Below are 27,526 nucleotides of genomic sequence, written 5' to 3' on the forward strand. Positions count from 1 at the left end.
AATTTACTGAGCATATTTCTGGATTTTACATATGCATGCCCATGAACATTCCTGTTTTTTTTTTATCATGTTTACATTTACTTTGGTGGTAATTGGGATTTTTATGTTTCAAGTCTTCACAATTAATATTTTTCTTTAAGTAAATATCTCATACTTAAAATACCTAGAAATATGCCTAAGAATATGTGAGTTTTATTTCTGGTGTGAGAAGGATCTTTTTTCCATTACATTTCTGCCTTCTTTGAATCTCTTTGCAGAAATACTTTAATCCTTGCCATTTTTCATCCCAGTTGAGTTTCTTACTGTCTTCCTTGTTAATTTATAATTATATCTTGGTTAGGTTTTTGTCAACCTGACACTAACTAGAGTTATTTGAGAAGTGAGAACCTGTCTGCAGCAGTGGTGCGGGATAATTGTCTGTATTCTGTCAATCATGTTTTAAATAAACACTGATTGGCCAGGCAGGAAGTATAGGTGGGGCAACCAGACAGGAAGCAGAGGCGGGGCGAGGAGAACAGGAGAATTCTGGGAAGGAGGAAGCCCATTCCTCCCATTCCTGCCCAGACTACTGAGAAGCAAGATGTAATCTTCCTGGCTGAGAAAGGTACTGAGCCATGTGGCTAACATAGATAAGAATAATGGGTTAATATAAGCTACAAGAGCTAATAAGAAGCCTGAGCTAATGGGCCAATCAGCTTATAATCTTACGGAGTCCTCTGTGTGGTTGTCTTTGGGGCTTGCAGGCTGTGGGGTACTGGGCAGGACAGATACCCCAACAAGCAGGCCCCTTCATGTTACACAGCAGTTTAACCTGTGGACAGACTTTTCTTGATTAATGACTGATGTGGGAGGGCCCAACTGATTGTGCATGGTGCCACCCACTCCTGGTAGGTAGATGGTCCTGAGCTGTACAATAAAGCAGGCTGAGCAAGCCATGCAGTGTTCTAACCATTGGGCTACACCGCCAGCCTGTGTTTTAGGATTTTATAACTTTCTCCAAGTTTATAGTTTATGTCCTTTATTTGACTATATATATTTACTTGATACTTGTCACTTTTATAAAATATTGTGTTTACTGCTAAGAAACTTCATTAAAAAGGTATTGTAGGGGAATGTGGACAGGCCATATTTAAGATGAATTACTTGGTCCTTTGTTTTATACGGCTCAACAGTTTTTTTTTTTTTACAGGAAATGTTACAGATTCTGGAGGATTATGCTTAGAAGAAATTCTGTACTAATGTTAAAACTTACAGTAGTTTAGCCATTTCAGTGACCAGGATCTTTCTAACTTCAGACTGGGGAAATCAATAAGCAGAAGTTGGCTTGGTACTTGTAATTGCTTTTAGAACATATTTAATAGGGAGCACTAACAAAATATCAAGTACTTCATATTTTTTTATTATTGTTGTTATTTTTTGAGGATGACCTTCTGTCTCTGTAGATAAAAAGGAATAGTGTTGGATTTTTATGAAGTTAATTTATACTGCCACTTTGTTAAATCTGTGTATGATTTTCAGACTTTTCCCGTTTCCTTTGATGTGGTACATATATAATCATTCCATTTATAAGCCATTTTCCCACTTTTCTCTTGAATAATACATGTATACAGTTGTATAAATGTTTTTTCTTACTGTATTAATGATAGCGATGACAGCCATCTGGATCAACTTGAAGTGTTTTCCTCAAGTGTAATTTGGGGTGTTTTTAAGTAGGTGGTGCCAGTCCATATCTAAAAGGCATAATTTAAATGTTAGAATTCTGAATGTTGAAATGCAAAAAGATAAAAGTTCCTAAAATCTAAAATCTTAAGAATGATAATCCCAAGAGATTAAGGTTCTGAATGTTGTAGTTCTGGAAGTTGAAATCATGAAAGTTGAAATCATGAAAACCACAATTTCTAAAATAACTGAAAAGGTTATATAAAATTGGTCCAGAGCTGGGAATGTAGCTTAGTGGTAGACTGTAGCACAAATAATAAAATTCAGAGATTGTTATTGAAATTCAGCCTGAAGATCAGAAAAACAGAACAACCAAGCCACTAGAGAGCTCTTACCTCTATGAAATCTTTAGACTGAAAGAGAGCAAGTTCCTGTCTCATTCTGCCTTACATTCTTTAGTGCTGGGATTAAAGGCATAAAGCACCACCACCCAGCCTCTGTTACCAACTAGTGTGGCTTCTTTGATTATTGGTGTGTGCCACTACTGCCTGGCCAGTATCGGTGACTAGTTTTTCGTTCTGATCTTCAAGCAAGCTTTATTTATTAAAATACAAATGAAATATCACTAGATTTCCTCTTTTTGTCTAAAATAAAAAGACTGTAACTAATATAAGACAAATTATATACAATAAGTACAATAACTATATACAATATATACAGGCAATAAGCATATCAACAGTGTCCTTTTCATTTCCATTTGACAAATACAGAGAAAGTACTCCATATCTATTTTCTCTTGGTGAGTCCAAAATCTTCTATCTAATTTACTTTCTATCATAACTTACTTTCTCTGTCTGGTAAACAAGGAAAACTATATCTAGCCTGCAACTCCCTTAGAAATCCAAGAAGGAAATAGTATTAGCTGAGTAAGCAGGAAGTATGAGCACATGAGTTCCAAAAAATATAAGAAATGACAGAAACAGCTGGCTGCATGGGCAATGTTGGGGCATCCATCTTCAGCCTACAGGCCTAGCATATTCAACAGACTTTTCTGTGAAGCAGAGTATTCTGAAGGGCTGCCCTACCTTGTCTTGGCAATGTTTGGCAGTTACTTTCTTTTGTGTCCTGCTTGTTCAATTACAACAGTGTACTGTCATCTGTTGAGGCAAGGACATTTTCTTAGCCAGTTGCTTACTTTAGACACAAAGAAGGTAAACTCCATGTGGAGTTTCTTCGATGTCCATTATTATCTCTGATGTAGATTGGTGTTTCCAGGAGCAGATATGTCTCATTTTCATTAAAAAAAAAGAATTTATGTTTTTAGAACATCTTAAATACCATATTTTGTAGATCTCTGATGTGCTTGAAGATGACCTATCTATCAAATAAATATGCTTGTTTGACTTTGAATATTTACTTAATGTGATATTTGATTATAATAGATGATTAATTCTAGCCTGCATTTCATTACCATCCTAAACAGTTGATAATAATAATTTTCAAGGATTAGAAATTTGTATTACATTGTTAAGTGAGTTGTATAGGTAAAGTACCTTGAATAAGAGTAGAAATGTATGTTCTAACAAAATTAATCTCAGATTTGTATCAATATACAGAGTGTGCATACAATATATAAAAGTCTAATCCAATGTAAAACATTTAAAACTAGTAGTTGCTTTTTAAAAGTAGAGTCAATAATCTACCCTTTGATCCTCCTTTTTTCTTAAAAAAACATTCTGAATTTAATCTCCTTTGTTCAACTTACCTCCTGACCATCACCAATAATAACCAACCCTCCTAAATAATGAAAAATATCCATAACCCATTGAATGACCAAAACCCACCCACCCCACTTCCTGGGAATGTGAGCATTGTATTCTTAAATTTGCTCCTGCTGTCTGGGAACAACAGCATCTTTACGGAATCCTGAAAAGAAAATTTTCGGTTAATTGTCAAGTCCTGAGAGGGTAGCTGTATCATTTGTTGTTCAGTCTCTGCATAATGGGAAAGTGCAGGGCTTATCTCAAGGCCTGGCTAGAGTAGTTTGTGAGGCTGGATCATCTCAGCTAGACACCTTGAAATTGTTCTGAGCAATTTGTAGTTCAAAGCCAATATTTAGATGTTTTTTTTTTATTTTAAAGCTTAGTGGTGTTATCTTAGTCCTGGAGGAATCATCATTGAGGGGTCAATATAAAAATCAAAGGATAATGAGATTAGTGGCAATAAAAATAGTCCTTAAATATTTGTTTTTCTTCTGTCTCATATAAGGTGGCACTTCTTACATAAGACAGATTTTGGATTTCACTTTTATAAGTATACTTGGGTTTAGAGAGCGACTCTCCAACTCCAAAGCCAGCTTTATTCTTTAATTGGACTATGACTGCAAAAGAACCATCTGCATTATATGTCTGTAGAGAACAGCAAAATGCAATTGGGAAGATTTATGAAATTTTATCCTGTTGGAAGTGTGATATACTAATAGGCCAATTTGCACCTTTTCCTCAGACATTTTTTCTAGATGATTTGTCCTTTTTCTTCAGATGTCTCATTTGTCCAATGGTCTTCAGATTCCTTAGCTGGAACATTTATTTTCCTGAAAAGACAGAAACAAAACCCTTCCCCAACCCTAATTTTGGGGGAGGTTCTCTTTTGGCAAGTTATATCTGATCAAATGAAAAGCAATTCTTAGTTTTATAGGTTAGTTTAGATTAAACAACCATGCTGTTTCATGGACTATCATCTCTTCTAATTAAGGGGTTTGTCTTGTTCAAATCAAATCTTTATCAATTTTGATGGTATCCATAGCTTTTCTTCTGTAGAAACAAAAGCAAAACCTCTTCACAATGTAACAGATGTCCTGGTTTCCATTCTGAGGTCAATACATCTTTAAAGTATATTGGCTGATTTAGTTCTGTAGTATTTTCTACTATCCAATGTCTCTCTGCAGCTGTTGTTCCTTTCTCATTTGCATTTAGAAAATTCAAAGTTAATAAAGCATTATGCCCTCTATTTCTGGGGGTATTTATTATCCCTTTATGTCTTTATGTTTATTTAACATAGCCTTTAGAGTTCTATTTGACTTTTCTTAAACTGCCTGTTCTGTAAGATTGTGTGGTATGTCTGTAATATGCTTTAGATTATAAGAAGCAAAAAACTGTTTCATTTTCCTAGAGACATGTGCTGGAGCATTGTCTGTCTTTATTTGTGTAAGTATACCCATGATGGCCATAACTTCTAGCAAATGTGTGATTAATGAATCAGCCTTTTCCAAACTCAAAACAGTTTCTCATTGAAAACCTGAATAGGTAGGTGTCAATGGTATGGTATACATATTTCAGTTTTCCAAATTCGACAAAACAGAACACATCCATCTGCCAGATTTCATTCCTTTGAGTATCCTTTAGGTTACTTTCTGCTGGTAGTGGTGTTTGGTTGTATAAAGAACAAGTAGGACATTTCCTTTTTATTTCCTTGGCTTGTTGCCATTTGATGGAAAAGTCCTTTTTTAAACTTTTGATATTGATGTGATTTTTTTTATTATTAATTTATAAAAGTTTCCACTTCCGCCCCACCTCCCAATACCCTCCCATTCCCCCCACTCCCTCTCCTCCTCCCTCTCCAGCCCTAAGAGCAGTCATTGTTTCCTGCCCTGTGGGAAGTTCAAGTTCCTCCCCCCTTTCTCCAGGTCTAGGAAGGTGAGCATCCAAACTGACTAGGATCCCAAAAATCCAGAACATGCAGAGGAAACAAGTCCCAGTGCCATTATCAATGGCTTCTCAGACAGTTCCCGTGCTAGCCACATTCAGAGAATCCGGCCACATTCAGAGAATCCGGTTTGATCACATGCTCGTTCAGTCCCAGTCCAGCTGGCCTTGGTGAACTCTCATTAGATCAGTCCCCTTGTATCAGTGGGTGAACGCACTCCTCACAGTCTTGCCTTTCTTGTTCATGTTCTCCCTCCTTCTGCTCCTCATTTGGACCTTGGGGGCTCAGTCCAGTGCTCCAATGTGGGTCTCCGTCTCAATATTCATCATCGGGTGAAGGCTCCCTCTGATCTTGCCTTCCTTGCTCACGTTCTCCCTCCTTCTGCTTCTCATTTGGACCTAGGGAGTTAAGTCCAGTGATGTGATTTTTTTTTTAAAACGAAATTAAAATTCAGCACATTTCCAATCAGTAACTGATTGTTTTCTGCATTACCCTGTGCTAGAGGACCTGGTAGACCTGTATGGCATCGGATGTGTGTTATGTACATTGGATGCTTTCTACTCCTGGTTGTATCTTGTAACTGAATAAATAATAAAGTCAGTTCTGTATCATCTGGTATATAAATTCAATGGTTTTTTATTGCAGTATAACTCTGCGTATTTTGTGAATCAGTAATGTGTTGAGAGGGTCTTTAAAATCTCTCATGTACCATGAGAATAGTATATAATTCTGACTTTTAGACAGAATCATAAGGGTTTTGATTCACTTTACTTTAATTTTCTGATTTTTAAGTTGTCTTTCCTGATTCATTTGCATTAGTATAGACCGTGGGGGCTCCAGTTACTGGTGTGTCCTGTTCAATGTGAGGATGGCTCCAGCTAGTTCTTTTTAAAAGTTGAATTCTCTTGCTTTTGGGATAGTTGTTATTAATCTCTCCCCCCCCAAAAAAATTACTATAAACTCTTTGCCAGGGTTCAGGCTTTTATTCTCATAATTTATCAATTTCATCATTATTGAAAGGTACTATAGTTTCTGCTGTGTTTATTCCTGCTAATTGATATACTCTCAATTTTCTTCTTAGAATTAACTCAGAGACCTTTTCCGCATAAGTTTTTAATTTTTTACTTGGTTCATGTGGTAACAGGCCCATTCTAAGATATCTTCCCTCTGCATTAAAATTCCTGTAGGAGAATATTTGGAGGATAGTATGACCAGAATGCAGTTAAGATTCGGATCCATACTATCCACATATGTCTTCTGTAATTTCTCTTCGATCAAAGCTAGTTCTCTCTCATCTTCATCTGAGAGACTATTTAAGTCCTTGTCACTATCTAAGGCTTTGTTTAAATTAATCAGGTTATCAGGACATATCCCAATAGTGGGCTGTAGATGGGAATTATCTCCTAGCAATCTTTGGAAGTAATTAAGAGTCTGTAATCAATCTCTCCTAATTTGCACCTTTGGGGTCTAACTTTTTGCAAGCCTATTTTATAGTCTAAATAATTAATAGAATCTCCTCTTTGTATTTTTTTCAGGAGCAATTTGTAATTTCCTACAAGGCAAAATTTTCTTCAAGCGTTCTTTCTAAAGTATCTATATTTGAATCAGTAAAATGTCACCCATGTAATAGTAAACTATAGAGTGTGGCTATTGCCTACATTTCATTTCCAATGGCTGACTTACTAAATATTTGCACAGCGTGAGGCTATTTAACATTCCCCGTGGGAGAATCTAACATTCCCTGGGGGAGAACCTTCCATTGATGTCTCTAAGCAGGCTGAAGATTATTTTAAGTAGGCACTGTGAAGGCAAATTTTTCACTGTCTTTTTTTCTTTTTTTTTTTTGTAAAGGTACAGTGAAGAAACTATCTTTTAAATCAACTATAAGAAACAATCCTTTAGACAACAGAGAAGGCAGAGGAATGCCAGACTGTAGAGAGTCAATTGACTGAATCACCTTATTAACAACTCTTAGATCTGTTATCATTCTCCATTTCCAAGATTTCTTTTTTAACAAAAAATACAGGAGAATTTCCAAGGGTTGGTTGATTCTTCAATATGCTGAACATCTAGTTGCTCCTTTACCAGTTGTTATAAAACCTGTACTTTCTCTGTTAGAGGCCATTGCTTAACCCATACAGGTTTGTCTGTCAACCATATTATAGGTAGAGCTGTTGGTGCTCTTGAAATATTAGCAGCTGTTGGGCCCTGTTCTTGTACAACCTGAATGGTTGGTGACTCTTTTTTATAATACTATGTATGTTTCCCAGAAACATACATTAATTTATGATTTGTTTCTATGTTAGGGAAATGTTAATCTGAGTATTCCATTACTGTAACAAATCACATCCCTACAAATTTATTGCTGTGTTAACCACATATGATTTTAATATTTCTCTCTGTCCTTCTGGTCATATACAACCAACGTATCTCACACTCTGCTTTACCTGAGATAAAGTTCTAATCCCTGAAAACTGAATATGTACATCCTGAAGAGGCCAATTTGGATACTAAGATTCTGATGAAATTATTATATCTGCAACTGTGTCTTCCAGACCTTCAATGACAGCACCATTCATATTTTTAATTTTGGTCTTTGTTTGTTTATAGAAGTTTGCCAAAATACTTGCTTTATGATTTCTCCTGAATTTTTGGTTCTTTATTCTATAGCTGTTCCATTACCCAGAACAGTATGATTTCTTATAATAGACATTAGTTTCTTTGATTGCTCTGGGAAGGAGTTTTTTTTCTACTGTGACAGGAAATGAATGAACTGGATAGGGGCCTGCGAGAGGGTCTTCATGGAGTTTCCTGATGGCAAAGGATTACCTTGAATTTTCCTTGTTCATTAGTCCAATGCCTGCCTTTGGCACGTCTTCTACATAATCCAGAAGGGAGAGATGTTTGAATGGACTATTCTTAGAAAAAACATTATTTCTAGGAACGCCCTGTCTACAATCCCTTTTAAGGTGACCTTGTTTGTCACAGTTGTAGCACTTGATATTTTGTTTTTCTTCAGTACTTTGGAGATCAGCCCTCCTCCCCATGCATCGTTATGGTCATGAGGTTCAGTATTAATTGTATCTCAAATCCATTCCTCCAGAGGTACTGACCTTACCTTTAATGGCCTAATTATCCTTTTGCTTAGAGGATTGTCCCTTTCAAAAGCCAGAGATTCAATTATTATTTTATAGCTTCTGAATTTGGTATTATTCTGTTTACTGCTGATGTCAATCTTTGTAAAAAATCCATAATGGCTTTCTTTGGGCCCTAAATAACTTTAGCAAATGACTCAATTTATTTTCTATTTCTCTAATTCTGTCCCAGACATTCAAATGCTGCTGCACAGCATAAAGCCAGGGCATAGTCATCATATAGACATTGCCTTTCTATAGTAGCATAATCTCCTCCAATAGTTTGATCTTGGGAAATTTCCCTACCTCTAGCTTTACTCCGTTCAATAGTCATAGCCTCTTTCTGTACCAGGTACTCCACTGTAACTGTTTACCATGCTCTAAAACACCTTTCACCAATTCTATCTAGTCTTTAGAGATACTTCTGTTATAAATTGACCACAAGTTTAACATTTGATTCACAAAAGGTGAATGCATGCCTTATAATACTATTGCTTCCTTGCATCTCCTTAAATCTAACATTGGCATAGGAGTCCAGTTAGCTGTTATCAGAGCCTCTACCATTTGGCAGTTCCTATAAGGTTACTGGATATGTTAAGATTGGTTGTTTGAAAACCTTAGGCTGTTCCTCTCTAACCTTATAATGCAGTGCTGAAATTGGTTCTCCATTAAATTTTTCTGTCTGAATTTGAATATCTTTGTGCTGTTTTTTAGGTTTTTCTAAGGCCTATATCTTAGCACTCAGATAACCAACTTTTTTAGTGATAAGACAAAAATGATAAAGCTGATAATGTTTACAATTGACATTACATAAATCCTGATGTGGGAAGTCCTTCTGTATATGTGTTGCTTTTATTGGTTAATGAATAAAGCTGTTTTGGTCAGTGGCTTAGCAGAGTAAAGCCAGGTGGAAAATCCAAACAGAGATATAGAAAGAGAGTAGGCGGAGTCAGGGAGACGCCATGTAGCTGACTAAGGAGAAAGAAGCCAGAACAAAACCCTACTGGTAAGCCAGGAGGCCTGCTTAAGCTTCTCATCAGCATTTATAGTACCTGAGACCACGCCCAAAGTGGGATGGTATCTTAAAGGCTGTTGGCTGGAGGACTTCCTACAGCAAAATCCCATCCAAATTAGATATCCTCTCATTTAATTGTCCATTTTCAAACTGTCCAGCATATTATCATACAGAGACCCAAATCCCTCCACTGTAATGGTTTTTACCATTAATGTGAAAAAAAACTCTCTCTTTTAACTAATTCCTCCCTTTAAGAGTTTTCAATTGTCTTCCCAAGTCTTCCAACAGTGTTGATGAAGATGTGAGGCTTGTTGCTGCAACCCGAGAAGGGGGTTCAAGGAGAGACAGCAACCCACTGTGGAGAGAGACGGTCGTGAGGGTGGGGTGAGGTAGGGAGCTGGCTGTCTGAAAAATGTAAGGGGATTGTTCAGAAAAAAAGCACGTGTGGCTGTTGGTGGAACAAGTCAGTCAAGGAAGGTGAGTGCTGTGGCTTTTGGAACCCAGGTGCTTCTGGAGTTTGGGTTGCAGCTGGAGACTGTTTCAGAGAGGCTACAACAGGGAAATCCCAAACTTGCTTAGAGGCTTGGAGAAAAAAGCAAAGAGCCTAGCTGGGTAGGACTGGAGTGCCACGTGCAGCTCTGTCCCGTGCTGGTGCCTGAAAAGCCACAGGCAAACAACTTTTTCATGAATTCATACCCCAAATGTTGGGCATCAATTGTAGCACGAATAATGAAAACCCAGAGACAGATATTGGAGTTCAACCTGAAGATCAGAAAAGCAAAGCAGCCAGCCACTAGAGAGCTCTTACCTCTATGAAATATTCAGACAAAAAGAGAGCAAGTTCCTGTCTCATCCAGCCTTATACTCCTCTCTGTTGGAATTAAAGGTGTGCACCCCCGCCCCGTTTTCTGTGGCTAACTAGTGTGGCTGCTGGCATTTGAGGTGTGTGCCACCACTCCCTGGTCTGTATGGGTGACTAGAGTGGCTGTTTTTTATTCTGATCTTCAGGCATGCTTTATTAATTAAAATACAAATGAAATATCACTACAGCAGACCACTTGTCTAGCATGTGTAAGACTCTAGGTTTGATATAACACTGCATTAAAAAAAAAGAGCTGTCAGTGTGGCTCAGCAGATAAGGTGCTGCCACCAAGCCTTCTGACCTGAGTTCCTAGAGCCCGTGTGATAAAAGGAGAGAACTAATTCTGACAGTTGACCTGGGGGAGAGATTAATACTTTTATGGCTGCATGCTTGATGCTTGCATCCTTTTAGACAGATGGAATACTTAGAAACCCGGGAAGCATCATGTTGTATTGGAGGTTAGTGTGTGAGTCTCAGAGGACAAGGTATAGCAGATTCAGGAACATGGCACAGAAGATGGAAAGATTAATGTCATGTTCTTGTCACTGTGTAGTGAGTCACAAGAGACTTTAAGAAGGAGCAGTGTCACTTAGAAAATTACATGAATGGATTATTAGAGGAAAGTGATGCCCATTTTCTAAAGAAAGGACAATTTGGCTATCTATTGCATTGTGAGACTTCAGAATGTAGTGTTATTGTGACAGGCAGTTGTTTGGCTCCTGTCTCCAGAAATTGCCCATCATCCATACACTTTTCTCATAAATCAAAGTCTGCCTTCCCTTATTTTGGAGATTGGGTCTTGTCTGGAACTTGAAATCCTCTTGCTTCAACTCCAGGGGTGCTGGAATCACAGGCACATGCCACCTCATCCAGGTTTCAAAATGCTTTTCTTCCTGTGTGTGTGTCCCCACAAGTGTGCATTTCCTCAGATGCCTGCCCCCCCCCCCCCCGCTTTCTCTTTAGTTTTGCCTTGAACCTATCAACTGGAGTAGGCTGGCTGGCTGGGTAGCAAGCTCCATGGGTTTTCCAGTATCTTCTTATTAACTTTTTAAAAAATTATTTTAATTAATCAGTATCACACACTACCCCCCAACACATGCACTGTATTCCTTCTGTATATTTCATTTGGCATCATTTCTAAAAGTAGAGATACAGATTGTACAGTCTCAGTTCTAATCTGCTGTGTGCATTTTCCACAGACTTGACTCTTAGCAGGCACATTATTGTAAATTGACTTCATAAGCCTTGTGTATGTGTATAAAAATATTGAAGTTTAGCTGGATGTTGAGGTACATACCTGTAAACCCAGCACTTTGGTGGTTGAGGCAGGAGGGTCATGAATTGAAGGCCAATCAGGCCTACAAAGTGAGAATGTGCCCTTCTCAAAGTAAATGAAGAGATGAGTGCTAGGTGCTAGGTCTGCCTTCAGTTCTATACATAAATTTGACAAGATCTCTACTCTGAGTGGTGATCTCTTCATTTTTCCTTTCATAGTTTTTAGTGTATATTCTTTGTACAAAATGATGCTTCATTAAGATATATGTGCTTGTTGTATACTTTGTCTTCCTCTTGTATAACATTCTCCCCTTCCTACTATCTCCTCCCGTATAGTACCACTTGTGCGGATCTCTCTTATGTATGGCTGTATGTAAATCTTGATTCCTTATCTGAGAGAAATCATACGATATTTGCCTTCTTACCTGACTTACTTCATTTAACACGATATTCTCCATTTTCATCCATATTCCTACAAATGGCATTGTTTTCACACACACACACACACACACACACACACACAGAGAGAGAGAGTTTATTCACTCCTCTGTTGATGACTAAAATGATTCCATTATCTGGCTATTATTAGTAGTATGCCATATATGTAGATGTGGAGGGATTCTCTTGTCTGCTGATTTTGTGTGTGGTACAGCTTAGATTTCCATAATAACTGTGTTGACTTCTACCTTCTACAGGTATGTGTGAGAGTTTCTCTCCTCCTCCATGGTACTTTTTTGTTTTCTAGATGATGACTTTTCAGATTGGGATGGAATGGAATCTCTGTAGAGTTCTGATTTCCTGATCTCCAAGGTTGTTGAGCCATGTTTGTTTGTTTTATTTTGTTTTGTTTTTGTTTATTGACCATTCATACTTCTTTGTGTAAGTGTTTCTTTGACTCATTTGCTCATTTATTAATCAGATTTTTATTGCTTTTGAAGTTTAAGTTTCTTGAGTTCTTTATATATTCTAGATATTAATCCCCTGTCAGATCCCAGCTGGTGGAGATTTTCACTGTCATTTCCTTTGTTTTGCAGCTTTTTAATTTTGTTCACTTCCATGTGTCAGTTCTTGTCACTCTCTTCTGTGTTGTCGGAGGCCTTTCTTGAGTCTTGAGTGTTTTCCGTTATCGCCCCCAACAGCATCAGTTTTCAGGTTTCACATTAAGCCTTTATCCATTGTAAACTGATTTTTGTGCAGGCTGAGAGAAAGGGATTTAGTTCCATTCGTTTCTGCTCCTGTGCAGCAGGATTTGTTGAATGCACAGGCAGTGGTCCACCTGCCTTCACCCTTCTCTTTTCTCTCCAGGGCTGTTGTAGGTGGAATTGTTTTATTTCCTTCTCATTATGATCATATTGGTATAATCAAAAACGCCTACTGATTTTTTGTTTTGTATGCAGCTACTAGCTGAAAGTGTCCATCGGATCTCAGAACTTTGATGACATCTTTATGGCTCTATGGGCTTTTCTTTTTAATTTCATCGAAAGTCTCAGAGCGTCTAGTATGATAGTGCAGATGACTGTAAAGCATCTATGTGTATGGAGCTACTTAATAACTGATTGGCAATTACTTGTTTGGTTATTGCCCCGTTTCTGTATGAATACAGTAATCTACTCATAACTCATGTCTTCTTGTCATTGCCCACCTTATGCTTACAAAAAATGTATTTCTAAATTACTAAGTGAATTCCCATTTAAAAGGGTAAACATCTTTTAGATAATTTAAGATTTTTAAAGAATTATATTTTTGTACTGGGCATGGTGGTGAATGCCTTTAATCCCAACACTCAGAAGGCCGAGGCAGGAGAATCTCTGAGTTCAAGGTCTGGTCTACACAGCCAGTTCCAGGCCAGTCAAACCTATGTTGTGGGACCCTGTTTAAAAAAAAAAAAATCTAATTTTGGAATTTGAAGTTTAGCAAATTTAAATAATTTGCCACCACTGAGTAGCAGAACAAGCTTTAGAGGACTTGTTGGATGCGCCTGGAAGCTGTAGAACTGTTGGGCAGGACAGGTGTTTCTGGCTGTGGTCGGATGCTGTAGAACTGTTGGGCAGGACAAGTGTTGCAGGGTGTGGTCAGATGCTGTAGAACTGTTGGGCAGGACAGGTGTTGCTGGTGTGGTTGGGTGCTGTAGAACTGTTGGGCAGGACAGGTGTTTCTGGGTGTGGTTGGATGCTGTAGAACTGTTGGGCAGGACAAGTGTTGCTGGGTGTGGTCAGATGCTGTAGAACTGTTGGGCAGGACAGGTGTTTCTGGGTGTGGTTGGATGCTGTAGAACTGTTGGGCAGGACAGGTGTTTCTGGGTGTGGTTGGATGCTGTAGAACTGTTGGGCAGGACAGGTGTTGCTGGGTGTGGTCGGATGCTGTAGAACTGTTGGGCAGGACAGGTGTTGCAGGGTGTGGTCGGATGCTATAGAACTGTTGGGCAGGACAGGTGTTTCTGGGTGTGGTCGGATGCTGTGGAACTGTTGGGCAGGATAGGTATATGACAAGTACTTTGAGAAAGTCACTGTGGAAAAGCTGGAAGTGACTTTTTGTTATTGGTTTTTCTTTTATTTTAGGAAAATACAGTGTTTTCAATGTTTCTTGTAAGAACAAATGCAATTTCAGTTAGATAGTCCAGCACCTTCTGACCCAGCAGAGGGCTGAGGAGAAGTTCAGCTGGTAGAGGTGCTGGATGCCAACCCAGATGAGACCCAACTTCTCCAAGTTGTCCTTTAACCTCCACAGACACAAAATGAATAGATGTGATAAAAATTAAAATAGTGCCAGCAGGGATTTGGTGAGTCTGATTAACATGCTAAAACAGGAATAATGGAGGCAGATATATTGGTGCACACCTGTAATTCTAGCACTTGAGAGGTGGAGGCAGGAGGAACAGGAGGGTAAGATCATCCTTGGCTACATACTAACTTTGAGGTCAGCCTGGGCTTCACTAGACTTTGGAATTTGACAACACTGAAGAACAGTTTGGAGGCTAATGTTATTTGTAAAAATAAATGCAGATGAAAAACACCAGATACAGAATAGGATTCAGACCAGACCCATTTGAGTATACCTGTATGTTTTTCTCAATTGTTGTCCTTTGTCATCATGTAGCCTTAATCTTTTAACAATTATTATACTAATATATTCCTTTGATGATAACAAAATTGGGTTTTCCATTTAGAAAAATATGAATCTTTTTTAGATTCACCTTTTTAAAGATTTATTTTTGTCACTTTTAATTATGTTTATCTGCATGTGAGTTTGTGCGTGAGGGTCATGCCAGAGGCATCGGATGCCCTGGAGCTGGAGTTGCAGGTGATTTTGAGCCTCTGGAAGAACAGCAAGTGCTTTTAACCACCGAGCCAGCTCTCAGCATTTAGAAAACTAATCTTTTAAAAGACATTAATGTTCACAACATACTTTATAGACCTGGTAAATAACTCATTTATGCTCTTCATTTATATAGCAGCCTGTTTGCTAATTATTAACCTAGTTTTATTTCTCCACCCTCCCCTCCCTTTCCCTTTGTTATTTGGCTTATTTTCCTTGTTGAAACATTTACTGGTAATGAAATTATATCTACAAGTATGTCTTTTATTCCTCTTGCTAACTAACTGTCAGAAGTGGAAGTTTCTAACTAATCTGGTCTGTTTCTTTTCAGGATGTGTAGTTATTAATTTTCAAATAAATATTGAAATTTATATTTAGCAAAGCCTGCCTTTTTCTTTCCTTCCACTTTTGTTTTTTAAAGCAGGTCTTTCTATCAAGTATTGATGGCCTTGTACCTGTTGTGTAACTCATCTGGGCTTGAATTCATGGCAGTTCTTCTGCCTTAGCCTCCACATGTTGGAATTACAAGCATGCACCACGATATCTGGGTCTCTCTTTCCTTAACTGACTTTTTTCCCTTTCCTATTTTTTTTTTCCCCTGAGTCTTGCTGTCTTGGCCAGTTTTTTGGTATAATGACCTGGAAAATTCTCCTATCTTAAATTGTGTTCTAAACCTACTTAAGAACATAGATTTTTTTTTCCTTTTTTGTTGTTGTTGGCTTTATTTTATTTATTTATTTATTTATTTATTTATTTATTTATTTATTTATTTTTGAGGCAGGGTTTGTGTAACAATGCTGATTTTTTTTCTGGAACTGACTTTGTAGACCAGGCTGACCTCAAACTCAGATCCACCTGCCTCTGCTTCCCGAGTGCTGGAATCAAAGGCGTGTGCCACCACACCTGGAGCATAGATAATTTCTGATGGAGAATTTTTAAACATTGCCTGAAAATTTACTAGAAAAATGTAAAATATTATAAATTTCATAAAGTACTAATTATATATTTATATACAGAATATTGTTTTGTTTTCAAGTAGGAAATCGTATATTTTATGTTTCAAAGGACATAATAAATACTGTGAGCTGAATCACCTCTGAGTAGGACACTGGTAGAATTTGAAAGTAAAAAGGTATTTATGAAGAGGGAGAGACAAAGTGCAAAGGAAAAGCACAGATGTGGGGACCTGGGGTCTTCTAGCATGTGAGTAGAAAGAGGAGCTGGATCAAGTAGTGGGTGTCTATTTCATTTGGTAGAAATTGTTTTTATCTTCACTCCACCTCAGTTTTTTAGCATCGTAATCACTGGGAATGAATGCTTGAAATGCTAAAGTATGGTGTAGTCCAGGGCAAGTTATTTTATTGGTTGAAAACATTGAGAATTCTTGGGGCTTTCTTATGATAAGCAACACCAAATATTACAGAAGCTTTGTTTGTAAGCAAAAGTTTTAAAACTTACAGATTCTCAAATTTTAAAATTAAGGTCTTTGTGTAGGACATTTTGAATTGTATTTCCACGGAGAGTCATTGCTTTTAGATAGATAGGTGATAGATGATAGATAGACAGATAGAGTCTACAAATTTAATACATGCTCTTTTCTACTTTAGTAAATGTTTATTTCACTCAATTAATCATTTTTGCTCATGTTAGAGAATTTGTTTTATCAATGATTTTTTTTTTGGCTAGAGAACTTTTGGTGGACTTGTTTTTATTTATAGCTACCAAATTTGATATTTTTTTCTAGTTATGGAACTGTCATTTTCTTAGTGCTTATATTTTAACTTCTAATACCATTGCTAAAAGCTTAACTTTGTTGGTGACAGGGGAGACATTTTTCATAAAGAAACTTGGGGGTGATTGTTGGAGGAAGGCCACCTGTTGGTTTCTGTCTGCTCAGCCCCTAAATAATCACACAGAAACCAATTATTTAAATCACTTCTTGGACCATTAGCTCTAGCTTCTTATTTGCTAACTCTTGCATATTAATTTAACCCATTTCCATTAATCTGTGTATTGCTATGTGGCTGTGGCTTACCGGGTAAAGTTCCCAGTGTCTGTCTCCGGTGGGGTTACATGGCTTCTCTCCTCTGACTGCCTTTTTTCTCCCAGCATTCAGTTTAGTTTTCCCCGCCTACCTAAGTTCTGCCCTATCAACAGGCCAAGGCAGTTTCTTTATTTACCAATGGTAATCACAGCATACAGAGGGGAATCCTACATCAAATGGTTTTGTTTGTTTGTCTAGAGAGTAGTTCTCAAGCTTCCTAATGCTGTGACCCCCAACCATAACATTATTTTTGTTGCTACTTCATAACTTTAATTTTGCTACTGTTACAATCATAACATAAATGTTTTTTGGACCTAGAGTTTTATCGGAGGGGTCGCAGCCGACATGTTGAAAACCTCTGGTTTAGAGCATCTCACTAGCCCTTGCTGGCCTAGAACTGACTGCTTAGCCCAGGCTGGTATCAGACTCAGAGATCTGCCTGCCTTTCTCTGCTTCCCTAGTGCTGTGTGTGCCAGCACACCTTATTTTTATTTTACGTGTATGGATATTTTGCCTGGATGTATGTTTCTTCACCACATTGATGCTTGGTGTCTGCAGAGGCCAGAAGAGGGTGTCAGATCTTCTTTAACTGTAGTTAGCAGACATTTGCGCTTCACCTTACGACTGGGAATCATATCCAGTCTTCTGGAAGAACAACAAACGCTCTTAACAACTAAGCCATCTCTCCAGGACAACTCCCCCATCCCTTAATTAAAATGACTGGTTATTGCTTTTCAACTTTGAGTTACAATATATAGTATTCAGTTGAATTCATGCAGTTTTAGCCTTCTTATTATAGCTCTCAAAATAGTAATTAATATGAATATTACATATTTAAGTAGTAGCATTTTAGTTTTAAAAGATATTTTTGTGTGTATGGGGTAAGGTATGTATGTGCATGTGAATGTGTGCTCATGGGAACTAGAGGTATCAGATCCCTTGGAGCTGGAGTTAAAGGTTACAGATGATTGTGAGCCTCCTGATTTGGGTTCTGGTAGCCAAACCCAGGCCTCTGTAAGAGTAATATGTGTTTTTAACCATGGAGTCATCTCTCCAGCACCTCTTTAATTCCTTCTTTCTTCCATGTCTGTGTACACTTAACCACTTCTCTTTTTCTTTTTTTGAGACAAGCTAGCATGTAATGTAAGTTAGTCTTACACTCACTATATGTATGACTAAGGATGAGCCTCTTGCCTGCATCTCCCAGGTGCTGGGATTACAAGTATACACTACCATACCTGGCTTATGAAACTATATTTTTTAATCCAACTTTCTTGCCAGTCCTCTAAGCAATTGTTAGGAATTTTTGTAGGTTTGGGAACGAGGATGTGCTGAAGGAACGGACTGTTTGGAAATCTGGGAAAATCATGAGGTCATCAGAAACTTTCTGATGTTTTCTAATTTGTATGTGCTGTCATGAGCTGATTATGTGAGAGTAATTATCCTAGTATTTTACATGAGAATTTGGGAAGTTAAGGCTTTTTCTTTTTTTTCCCCTTTCTTTTTTCTTTTTCTTTCTTTTTTTTTTGTAATTGTATGTATGGAGATGAGGTTTGCTTTGTGAGAAAATATCTGATAGCATTTCAAAGGCAATTTGTCATCTAAACGTTTGCCTTGTGTTATTGAACAGAAGTGACAAATACATAAGAATGGCCCAGAAATACTTACGAGGAAGTTTTGATAAGCTCACTAGTTTTTCAAAAGGAAAAGCTCATGGTAGAATAGATACCATATTAAAAATTCACTTTTGAGTGAAACATCAATTGTATATGTGTCTTCAGAGTTAGACAGGCATTCCACTGTATTTTATTTGTATTTACTTCTGTAATTACTTTTCAGATACTGATAGATTGTATGTGCATGATTTGTGTGCTCCTTTCTGTAGTACCTGGTAGAACTACAGGTTCCCAGGCCCCACTCTAGTGCTCTAGATAGCACTAGGTTGTGACGGCCTTTAGGAAAGGGCTGACAGCCATGATGTGCTAGAGAGACCTGCCTAGTGACCTAGATCAGAGAGCGCCAGTGTGTGCAGACTTTCTCCAGGGAGCACGTGTAGTTATAAGAAGGCCTCCGTGGAACATGAACAGGTTATTGAGACTAACTTCACTGTGTTCTGTTTCTTAACATAAATAACCCACTGTGCTGACTCAGTTCTCTTGTTTGTGTTCAGATTTGAAGTTGAGAACCTTAAGTCAGTCGTGCTTTCTAATGCCGTATTTTGGATTTTTAGTGAAAATGAGTTCCCCTTATGTCCCACAACAACTGACCAAAAACAGCTGGAAACTGTGGGCTTTAGTGACCTCAGTTTTGAATTCTTATTTATTTATTTAGTTTTGCAAGACTGAGTTTCTCTGTGTAGTCTTTGCTGTCCTGAAACTCACTCTATAGACCAAACTGACAACAAACTCATCGAACCTGCCTCTGTCTCCTGAGTGCTGGGTTTTAAAGGCATGTGCCTCCATGGCTGGATTAATTTTGAATTCTAATCCCTTAAATTTTAGAGTGTGGAATAGTTTGAAAAGTCTCAGGAAAGTATGGAGTACATTTTAAGTGTTTTTAAGTGCATACAGATAAACCTGCTTAGGAATAGAAGATTTCTATTCTGTGTTCAACATTATCTGAAATGCTTGGGCAAGAGATGTTTAAAAATTTATAGACATTTTAATTTTTTAAGGATTTACATAAATTTTACTGGCTAAATATCCCTAATCTAAAGGTCTGAAATTCAAGATGTATTCTGATGCTCACATTTCAGGTATAAAAGTTCAACGTGTGTACATTCTTTTTGGAAAATTAAAATTGAGAATAATTTACAGATAACTGGTAGGGCTGGGGATATAACTCATTGGCAGAAAACTTTCCTACATACCCAAGGCCCTAGGGTTGGATCTATAACACCACAAAACCAAACAAACTTAACTAACTTGCCTTGTGGACTGTGGTTTAATGTCTATCCTGTATTGCATTCATCTTTTTTTGTTTTTCTTTTCTTCTATAGATGAGAAAATGAAAGTTCTATGCAGTTATGTAAAAGCAAAAATCTTAATGCATCGTGGATTTTTACTTTTATATAATTCTGTTTTTTTCCAGAACTACCATTATCATATACATGTTTTTGAATTGAAAGTGACTATATGCTGAATTGTGAGTTTTAAAAACATCTATACTGCTTAAAAGATAGCTTTATACTTTATCTTTGATCAGATTGAATTTCTCTAATTTTCATAAATTTTTAAGAATGATTGCTTATCAAGTGCATTCATTTTCCTGATTCTGGTTAGTTAGATTTTAAGGATATTGATGCTGTTAGTGCAACAAAGCTTTCTAAAGAACTCCTTGGAGGTGACTAATGGTAGTGAAAAAGTTTATCTGTAAATACAAGACAATTGAGAATGTCCCCTCTGGAGGCCAGTTCTCTGAACATCTCCACCTCTCATTTGATGGACTCCACTGCCAAAGTGTGTAGGGAATACATTTAAGGCTTCTTGAACTGCTGCATTTCGTCATATCTCATCGCAGAAACCGTCTCTCCAGTAGGTATGTGACTTTCCATACGATGACTTTAGGTATGTGAGTTTTCCAAACCATGATACATTCATTATCTCTCTCTATCATCTTGGTTCATTTGTGAGAATGCTCTTTCCCGGGATGCAAACCACTTAATCTCTTGGTGCATCACTTTATTCCTCTCTTTAAAAAAATGAATTTTGACTATAATACCCAAAACAGTCTACATATTGATTCTTTGGGAACTGGATTTGGTAGATGAGTTTGTTTGCCTGTAATATCTTTTAATTAAAAACACTTTGAAAACATATTGTCATGCTTAGGGGACAGCCTTCAGAAGGTATAGAGGGAACTAGAGGGTATTTTAAACTCAAGGTCTTCTGTCCCTGTCACCCTAGGACCTGGAGAAACATTTACAATTATTAAATACCTCTGAATTATTCTAGAAAGGTGTAATTTACCTTTTATTATCTTTTTAAGAAAAGCAAATAGCTGCAAACTTCTCCCCTCTCTCTCTCTTTTTTTTTTTTTAACTCTATCTTGTACATAATTCGCTGCCAGTGTATTTAGAATTCCCTGTGGTTGGTAACCGCTGCATGGCTGTTACCTCTCTCCCCCTATTTCCACCTTCATTTCTTTTTTCTTCCTTCTGTGTCCCACTCTGCCCTTTTTCAAGTAAATTCAATTCAGAAAATAATATATTGTGAAATCTTGGCAGTCTTTACCTGTGATTTATGTTGGAAAGGCAGGGATATATAGCAATCATGCTTTAGGTCAGTGAGTTTTAGAGAAGAAAGTAGCTTCCTTATACAGCAACATATATTTTAAGACTATTTTCCAGGAGAAGAAGCCTGTCCATGGACAGGCTTGCAGAGGCCCCGATTCCTCCAGGTCTACTAATACTTTTTAACCTGATGGACAATGCATCGTACATGTACTCTTATCTGTGTGCCAATGTACTTGAAAGCTACCATTCTAAAATTGCTGGTTTAAAGACTATATGTATTTTCAGACATTGCTCATTACAAGGGGAAGCTGATTCAGACACATCATAGAAGTAAACGCTTGTTTTCCGTCATTATTATCCCATTGTTGTTGTTAGTGTGAGTCAGGATCTTGTCTTTCCCTCAGCTGATAATGAACTGTTGTGTAGTCTAGGTTAGCTCGTGGACTAGGGACTAAGTCACATAAAGATAAATGAGATTTTGCGTTAACTAATAGATACTCACTTGTTTGTGATAGGGTCTTGTGTAACTCAGGCTGGTCTTGTACTTTGACTCTTCAGCTTCCCACTTGCTGGGATCTGGGATGGTGGGAATGTACCCTGTGCCTAGCTTTCATTACTTTGACATTTTTCTTTTCTTTCTTTTTTTAAAATTTAGCATAATTTCTTTATTGAATCCTTGGGAATTTCACATCTTGCACCCCAATTCTGCTTACCTCTCAGTCCCTCCCTATCATCCCCTCACCCCTGCAGTGCCTCACCAAAAGAAAATTAACGAATCCAAACCAAAATAAGCAAGCAAACAAGAAAATCAAACAAAAAATAAAAACCCCAACCAAACAAAAAACCCATAGAAATTTGAACATTTTTTTCTTTTTAAAGATTTACTTTATTATTTATACAGCTTTCTGCCTACATGGATGCTTATATATCAAAGGAGGGCACCAGATCTCATTACAGATGGTTGTGAGCCACCATGTTGTTGCTGGGAATTTAATTCAAAACCTCAGGAAGAGCAGCAAGTGCTCTTAATCTCTGAGCCATCTCTCCAGCCCTGAACATTTTTGTAGTATAGTTGAGCCTTTTAGGTTTCCTTCTGTCTACTTTTCATTGCTTTTCTATTGAATTCTTGGTGTTGTACTACTGACTTGTAGTTGGTGTATGTATACTGAGAAGAAATAAACTTTGTGATTTGTGGTGTCTTTAGTTTCATTTGTTTTGATGGTTTACAAGGAATATCTTATTTTTCAAGATACTTTTTCAGAAACTTCTTAATTATTATTTAAAAATGTAGATGACATTCATTAGTCTTTTAGGGCCTCGGGATATACCTTAGGAATAACAACCCATGTTATTCACTGGCCTTCACACATGTACATGTGCACACCGTCACATATACATATACACACACCATTGCACACAGACACATATACATACATACAAATAAAGAGTGTAGTTTCTTTTAGCCCTGGAGATTGAACCTTTGTGCTAAGTGTGTTCTCTGCCATTGAGCTGTACCTTAACCCTGCAACACTTCTCAGTTTTAAGATCCTGCTGAGTTTGTTTTGGATTGTTCTATACCATAGGTGTGACTTACGAAGTAACTGTAGAACTGTAATGTGTTTTAAATATTTGGAGCTTCTGGGAAGGAGAGGTGGCTCAGTTGAGAACATCTATTGTTCCTGCAGAAGACTTGGGTTTGATTCCCACACTCACACAGTGACTCACAATTGTCTAACTCTAGTTCGAGGGGATCCAGTGTCCCCTCCTGACCTCCAGAAGCACCAGGCATGCATGTGGTGCACATGCATACATGCAACCAAACACACACATACATAACATTAAGTAAACATAAAATTTAAGGTATTTTAGAGCTCTTAAGTAATTTTGTTGCTTATTTTTGCTTGCTTCTTATTTCTATGTGAACTTTAGAATTGTCTACTTTTTAAGATTTTCGTTAATTTGCTGGTGACTTGCCAAACATTTAAAGATTAATTTAGGGAGAAGTAAAATCTTGTAATGTTTTTATTTAAGAACATGGAATTTTTTTTAGTAGTTCATGTCATTGTTTTTGGTTCTTAGGAGAGTATTTATAACTAAAAGCCAAAGAAACAAAAACAAACCCACAAATGTTTTTAAAGTTTGTTTTCTTGGAGTTTTGTGGTAGTCACTCACATTATTTGCAAATGATGTTATTTATTCTTTCTACTTTTATACTTTTCCCCCCCTCAATTAAACTACTTTTGTCAGCACCTCTAGCACATTGGTAAATGATTATGTTGAATTGGGAATTTTTTGTTTTGCTTCTAACTTGATTTCAATACTCCTAGGATTTTCTGTTGTATATATTTCAACAGAACATATTGAAATTTATATATTTCATTTAATATTTCGGTTGAGTTGGAACCTTTTACTTTCAAAGTTGTTATTGTGTCTCGGTTTATTTAAAAAGTCAGCCAGAAATCTTAAGTTGAAAGAAAAGTTGAGAGGACCTTGCAAAGAATTTGTTTTTCCCTGAATTATAAGGGCTAGTTTAGTTGCCAGCTAGCCTGATAGTTCATTGTCTCCGTCTGAATACCTCAGTGTTTTATTTCCTACAAAGAAATACTATCCTGTGTAACACACAGCATCAATATCAGGAAGTTAGCCCTTCCTCAGGCTCCCTTCTTTCTGTACTGTCTGTCTTAATAGCTCTGCACAATCCATTACAGTTCAGTATCATACATTGCATTTGATTTCTGGTCTCTTTAGTTCTTCAACCTGGAACAGTTTTCTGTGACTTTACGAGTTAACTCATTTGAAGATGACAAGAAGACTGACGCGAAAGGACTCTAATGTTGAATTTCCTCAGTGTCTCCTTCGTCCTTTATGTCTTATAAATGTCTGTGAGCTTGAGGAGTACCATGGCTCCACGACTCTCTCAGGTTTGCTTTGCATGCATTGCCAGTTTCTGTAATCACTAACAGGTTTTTCTGTTTGATTATTAACTAGACTCTTGTGTGAATTCATAGATGAGGGAAGTGTCGTAGGAAGGCAGGCAAGTTGCCAGTGGGTTGGAGACTCAGTCACAGTATAGACTTTGTTATAGGTTGAACTGTAGAATCACCCAGGATCAGTGACATGTCAGAAGTTCAGAAATAGCCAAAGAATATAGAGGATGAAATTGGTGATTTATGTTATTATTACTTTGCTTGGTTACATTTGTTAGGTTTATTGTTTTTACTAACACTTTTTTTTTTAATGTACTCATTGCTCTGCCAAAGCAACTGGTTGCTTGGCCAAATGAATTGGGCTGACATATTCTTCTGATGAGCTTTAATTTTTTTCAGCTTGAAGCGTATGTGCCATTGTTCAATATATGTCATCTTAGAGTATATATATATATATATACATTTAAAGCATTTTAGCATCTTTGAGGTGTGGACAGATAATTGTGGATGTTCAGTGCCTTTTCCCCTTTTTATCTAAATTTGACAGCCTGTTTCTATATACAGTTGAATTGTTGCCAGTCTTAATTACTTTAATAAGGAGAATGTCCTTTTAATTGAAATAAAATTTTAAGAGCTTTTTGAAATGAAAATAAACACATCATAGTACCTGTTTATAATTCAAGGTTATGAGGAATAGCAAATTGGATTTTATGTATGTTCATCATGGTACTAAGTAAGTAGAATTGAGTCTCATTTAAATTAAATAGAACTAAGTTTATTGGTTTATTCATTAAACCATTGTTGGACAACCCTCGAGATTCTTTAGGGATGTTTTAAAGTCTTCCTTAAGTGTGACATTCTTTCTTGAATGGGAAGTAGTGTTCATACACAGATAACATTGCTGTCTGTCCCTGAATTGCTGTGGTAGAAATGGGTGAGAAGAGCATGTGTGAATAGTAAATTGGGGGTTATCTGACGCACCTTAAACGAGCACCTTTCCTGCCTTTATAGAGCTTACAGACTGCTGGGACAAGCTAGCAGTCCAGCGCTTGCAGTTCTTTAAGCAGTGATGTTATTTCAGTCCTCAGTGTCTTTCCGTCCCTGCTGCTCTTTCCTGTCCCTTCCCTACTGAAGCTGAAAGTTGTGTGTCGTTTGTCTCATGGTGAAACGCTGGGTTGCTGTCGCTCTTCGGGGAGGGGCAGCAGTGTGCCGAGACTCGGCATCTGATTGTCCCTTTTCTCTTCTCTCTCTCTCTTCTCTCACACATGAGAGAAGAGAGCTACTTGTTGTTTGTAGAGTAAATCTAGGACCAAGTTAAGGACTCTCTTATAAAATTTAGATAATATCATGAAACTTTTGAAATTTCATACGTGTACTCAGTGTGCCTTGGTTCATACTCCCTCCCTCCCTTCTTCTCCCTAGCATCCTACTCTTCCCCATCTTATCTCCTGTCTTCCTCACAACTTCATGTCTTATCTACAGAGTCCGGTCCGTGCTGCCCATAGGCCCACATGGATGAATTAATCCACCGTTAGTGCTGCCCCTAGGCCCATGTGTATGGGGTCATCCACTGAAGTCTGGGTGACCTACCAGTGCCTGCCCACCCCAAAGTGACTGTCTTCCTCATCACCCCTAGGTACTGTCCTCTCCTCAGTGAGGAGTCAAGCATGAGGGGGTTTTCCTCCCTCATATGCTGGGATGTTAAACTTTCATCTTAATAATGAAACTCTTAATTTGGAAGAATTTATAAGAATTCTGGTCATTTTGCTTTCCTTCCTTCATTTTTTATAAAAATGAAGCATCTTCCAAGGTATTTTATACCTTGGACAAACTGCATGTCTGCTTTGTATCCTGTTTGTTGTTTTGTAGGTCCTTAGGGAAAATGGGGACCACAGGTGGCAACATCCCTTATCTGAAGTAAACTGCACATAGGTCTCTTGTGGATATTGTTTTCAAATGAAGACTTTACCCCTTCAGCTAATACTTCTTTAGTTTGCACTGTGGTGGATTTGAAAAGGAATTGTAGTAATTGCTATTTTAAAAGTTGTTTTTAAAATGTTGTTCTGAACTGAGTTTTGCCTTTCTCTCCCTTCCAGGCCCAGATTGCCTTCCTTCAGGGGGAGAGGAAAGGTCAAGAAAATTTGAAGAAAGATCTAGTGAGGAGGATCAAAATGTTGGAATATGCCCTGAAGCAGGAAAGGTAATCAGTGGGCTCCTTCTGTTCTCACCATCTTCATTATCCTACCGTTCTTGAACTAAAATCACATCTTAGTTCTGTGTACTCTGGAGAACCCACGAGTAGGGAATAAACATTTTATGTATGATTATGTGTGATTTATGTATGCAATATGTTAATCTTACCATAAATAATAATTTCAGTACAGTAATTTACATGCCTTAAAACATTTTAGCCTCATTTATTTACACTCTGCTTCTTCTGTGAAGCTCATGTTCTTTCTAGACGTCGACTGTCATCCGTTTCTCTCCATCCCACCTTCTGTTCTTTGTTTGTTTGTTTTGAGATAGCCTTAGACTCAGACTCACTGGGTGGACAGCGATGGCTGGCCTTGAACATTTTGTCGTCCTACCTCTTAACTCCCAAGGACTAAGATTATGTTCATGACTGAGGTGCCTATTTAACATATTTCCTGGTTCTCCTAGCATCCCCAGTCTCTACCCATTGCACTCTCTACCCTGAACTCTTCAGCCCAGGGCCTGGACTGCCTTCCGCTCCAGAGGCTCTTCCTTGTATAATTTAGACAATTTGGTTACCTCCCCCTTTTTTGTTCCTTTGACCTCTTGGCTACACACACACACACACACACACACACACACACACACACACACACACATGCACACATCCCCGCCAGTCTACTCTGGATGTTCCCAGATGTCCCTGTTCCTGCCTTTACCTACATTCTCTTTTTTAAATCTACAATAAACTTTCTTTTCCACCATACCTAAGAGCATTCATTTCCTGTCCTTTCCTTTTTATTTCCTGTTTTTTTCATCCATAGAGTAAAATTATATTTTAATTGTAAAGGAAATTTCTATGATGCTTCTCCCTTTTTTATGGTGTAATATTCAGTTTCATATAGTTTCCTAAAAAAAAATTGCTCTGATTGACAATGCTGTTTCATAGACTTTTAAAAAAAATTTTTTTCCTTTGTCCTGTGTGAGATACTCTTATCTCTCCAGGAGAGCTTGCCTAGTGATTTTGCTAGTGTTACATTTGGGTTAGAAGTAAAGGGAAATAGGTCACATGTGAGAGTTTGTGGATTAAGTTTCTTTAATGAGTTGTTTTTGGATTTTTTTTAATCAACAGTCTGAAGTAGTTCATTGTTTTCAGTAATCTG

General features: G+C 37.6%; 1 protein-coding gene across 2 annotated transcripts in view; it reads left to right on the forward strand.

Annotated features, from left to right (window-relative positions):
- The window catches only part of Strn (striatin), a 94,076-nt gene that overhangs the window by 16,230 nt on the left and 50,320 nt on the right, over nt 1-27,526 (forward strand). For both annotated transcript variants that reach the window (XM_048416035.3, XM_048416037.3), the window contains exon 2: nt 26,267-26,370. In XM_048416035.3, coding sequence (XP_048271992.2) covers nt 26,267-26,370 — 104 coding nt within the window. The remainder of the gene's footprint in view (nt 1-26,266; nt 26,371-27,526) is intronic.

The sequence above is a fragment of the Myodes glareolus genome, chromosome 6 (assembly GCF_982192425.1).
Source record: "Myodes glareolus chromosome 6, mMyoGla1.1, whole genome shotgun sequence".
NCBI lineage: Eukaryota > Metazoa > Chordata > Mammalia > Rodentia > Cricetidae > Myodes > Myodes glareolus.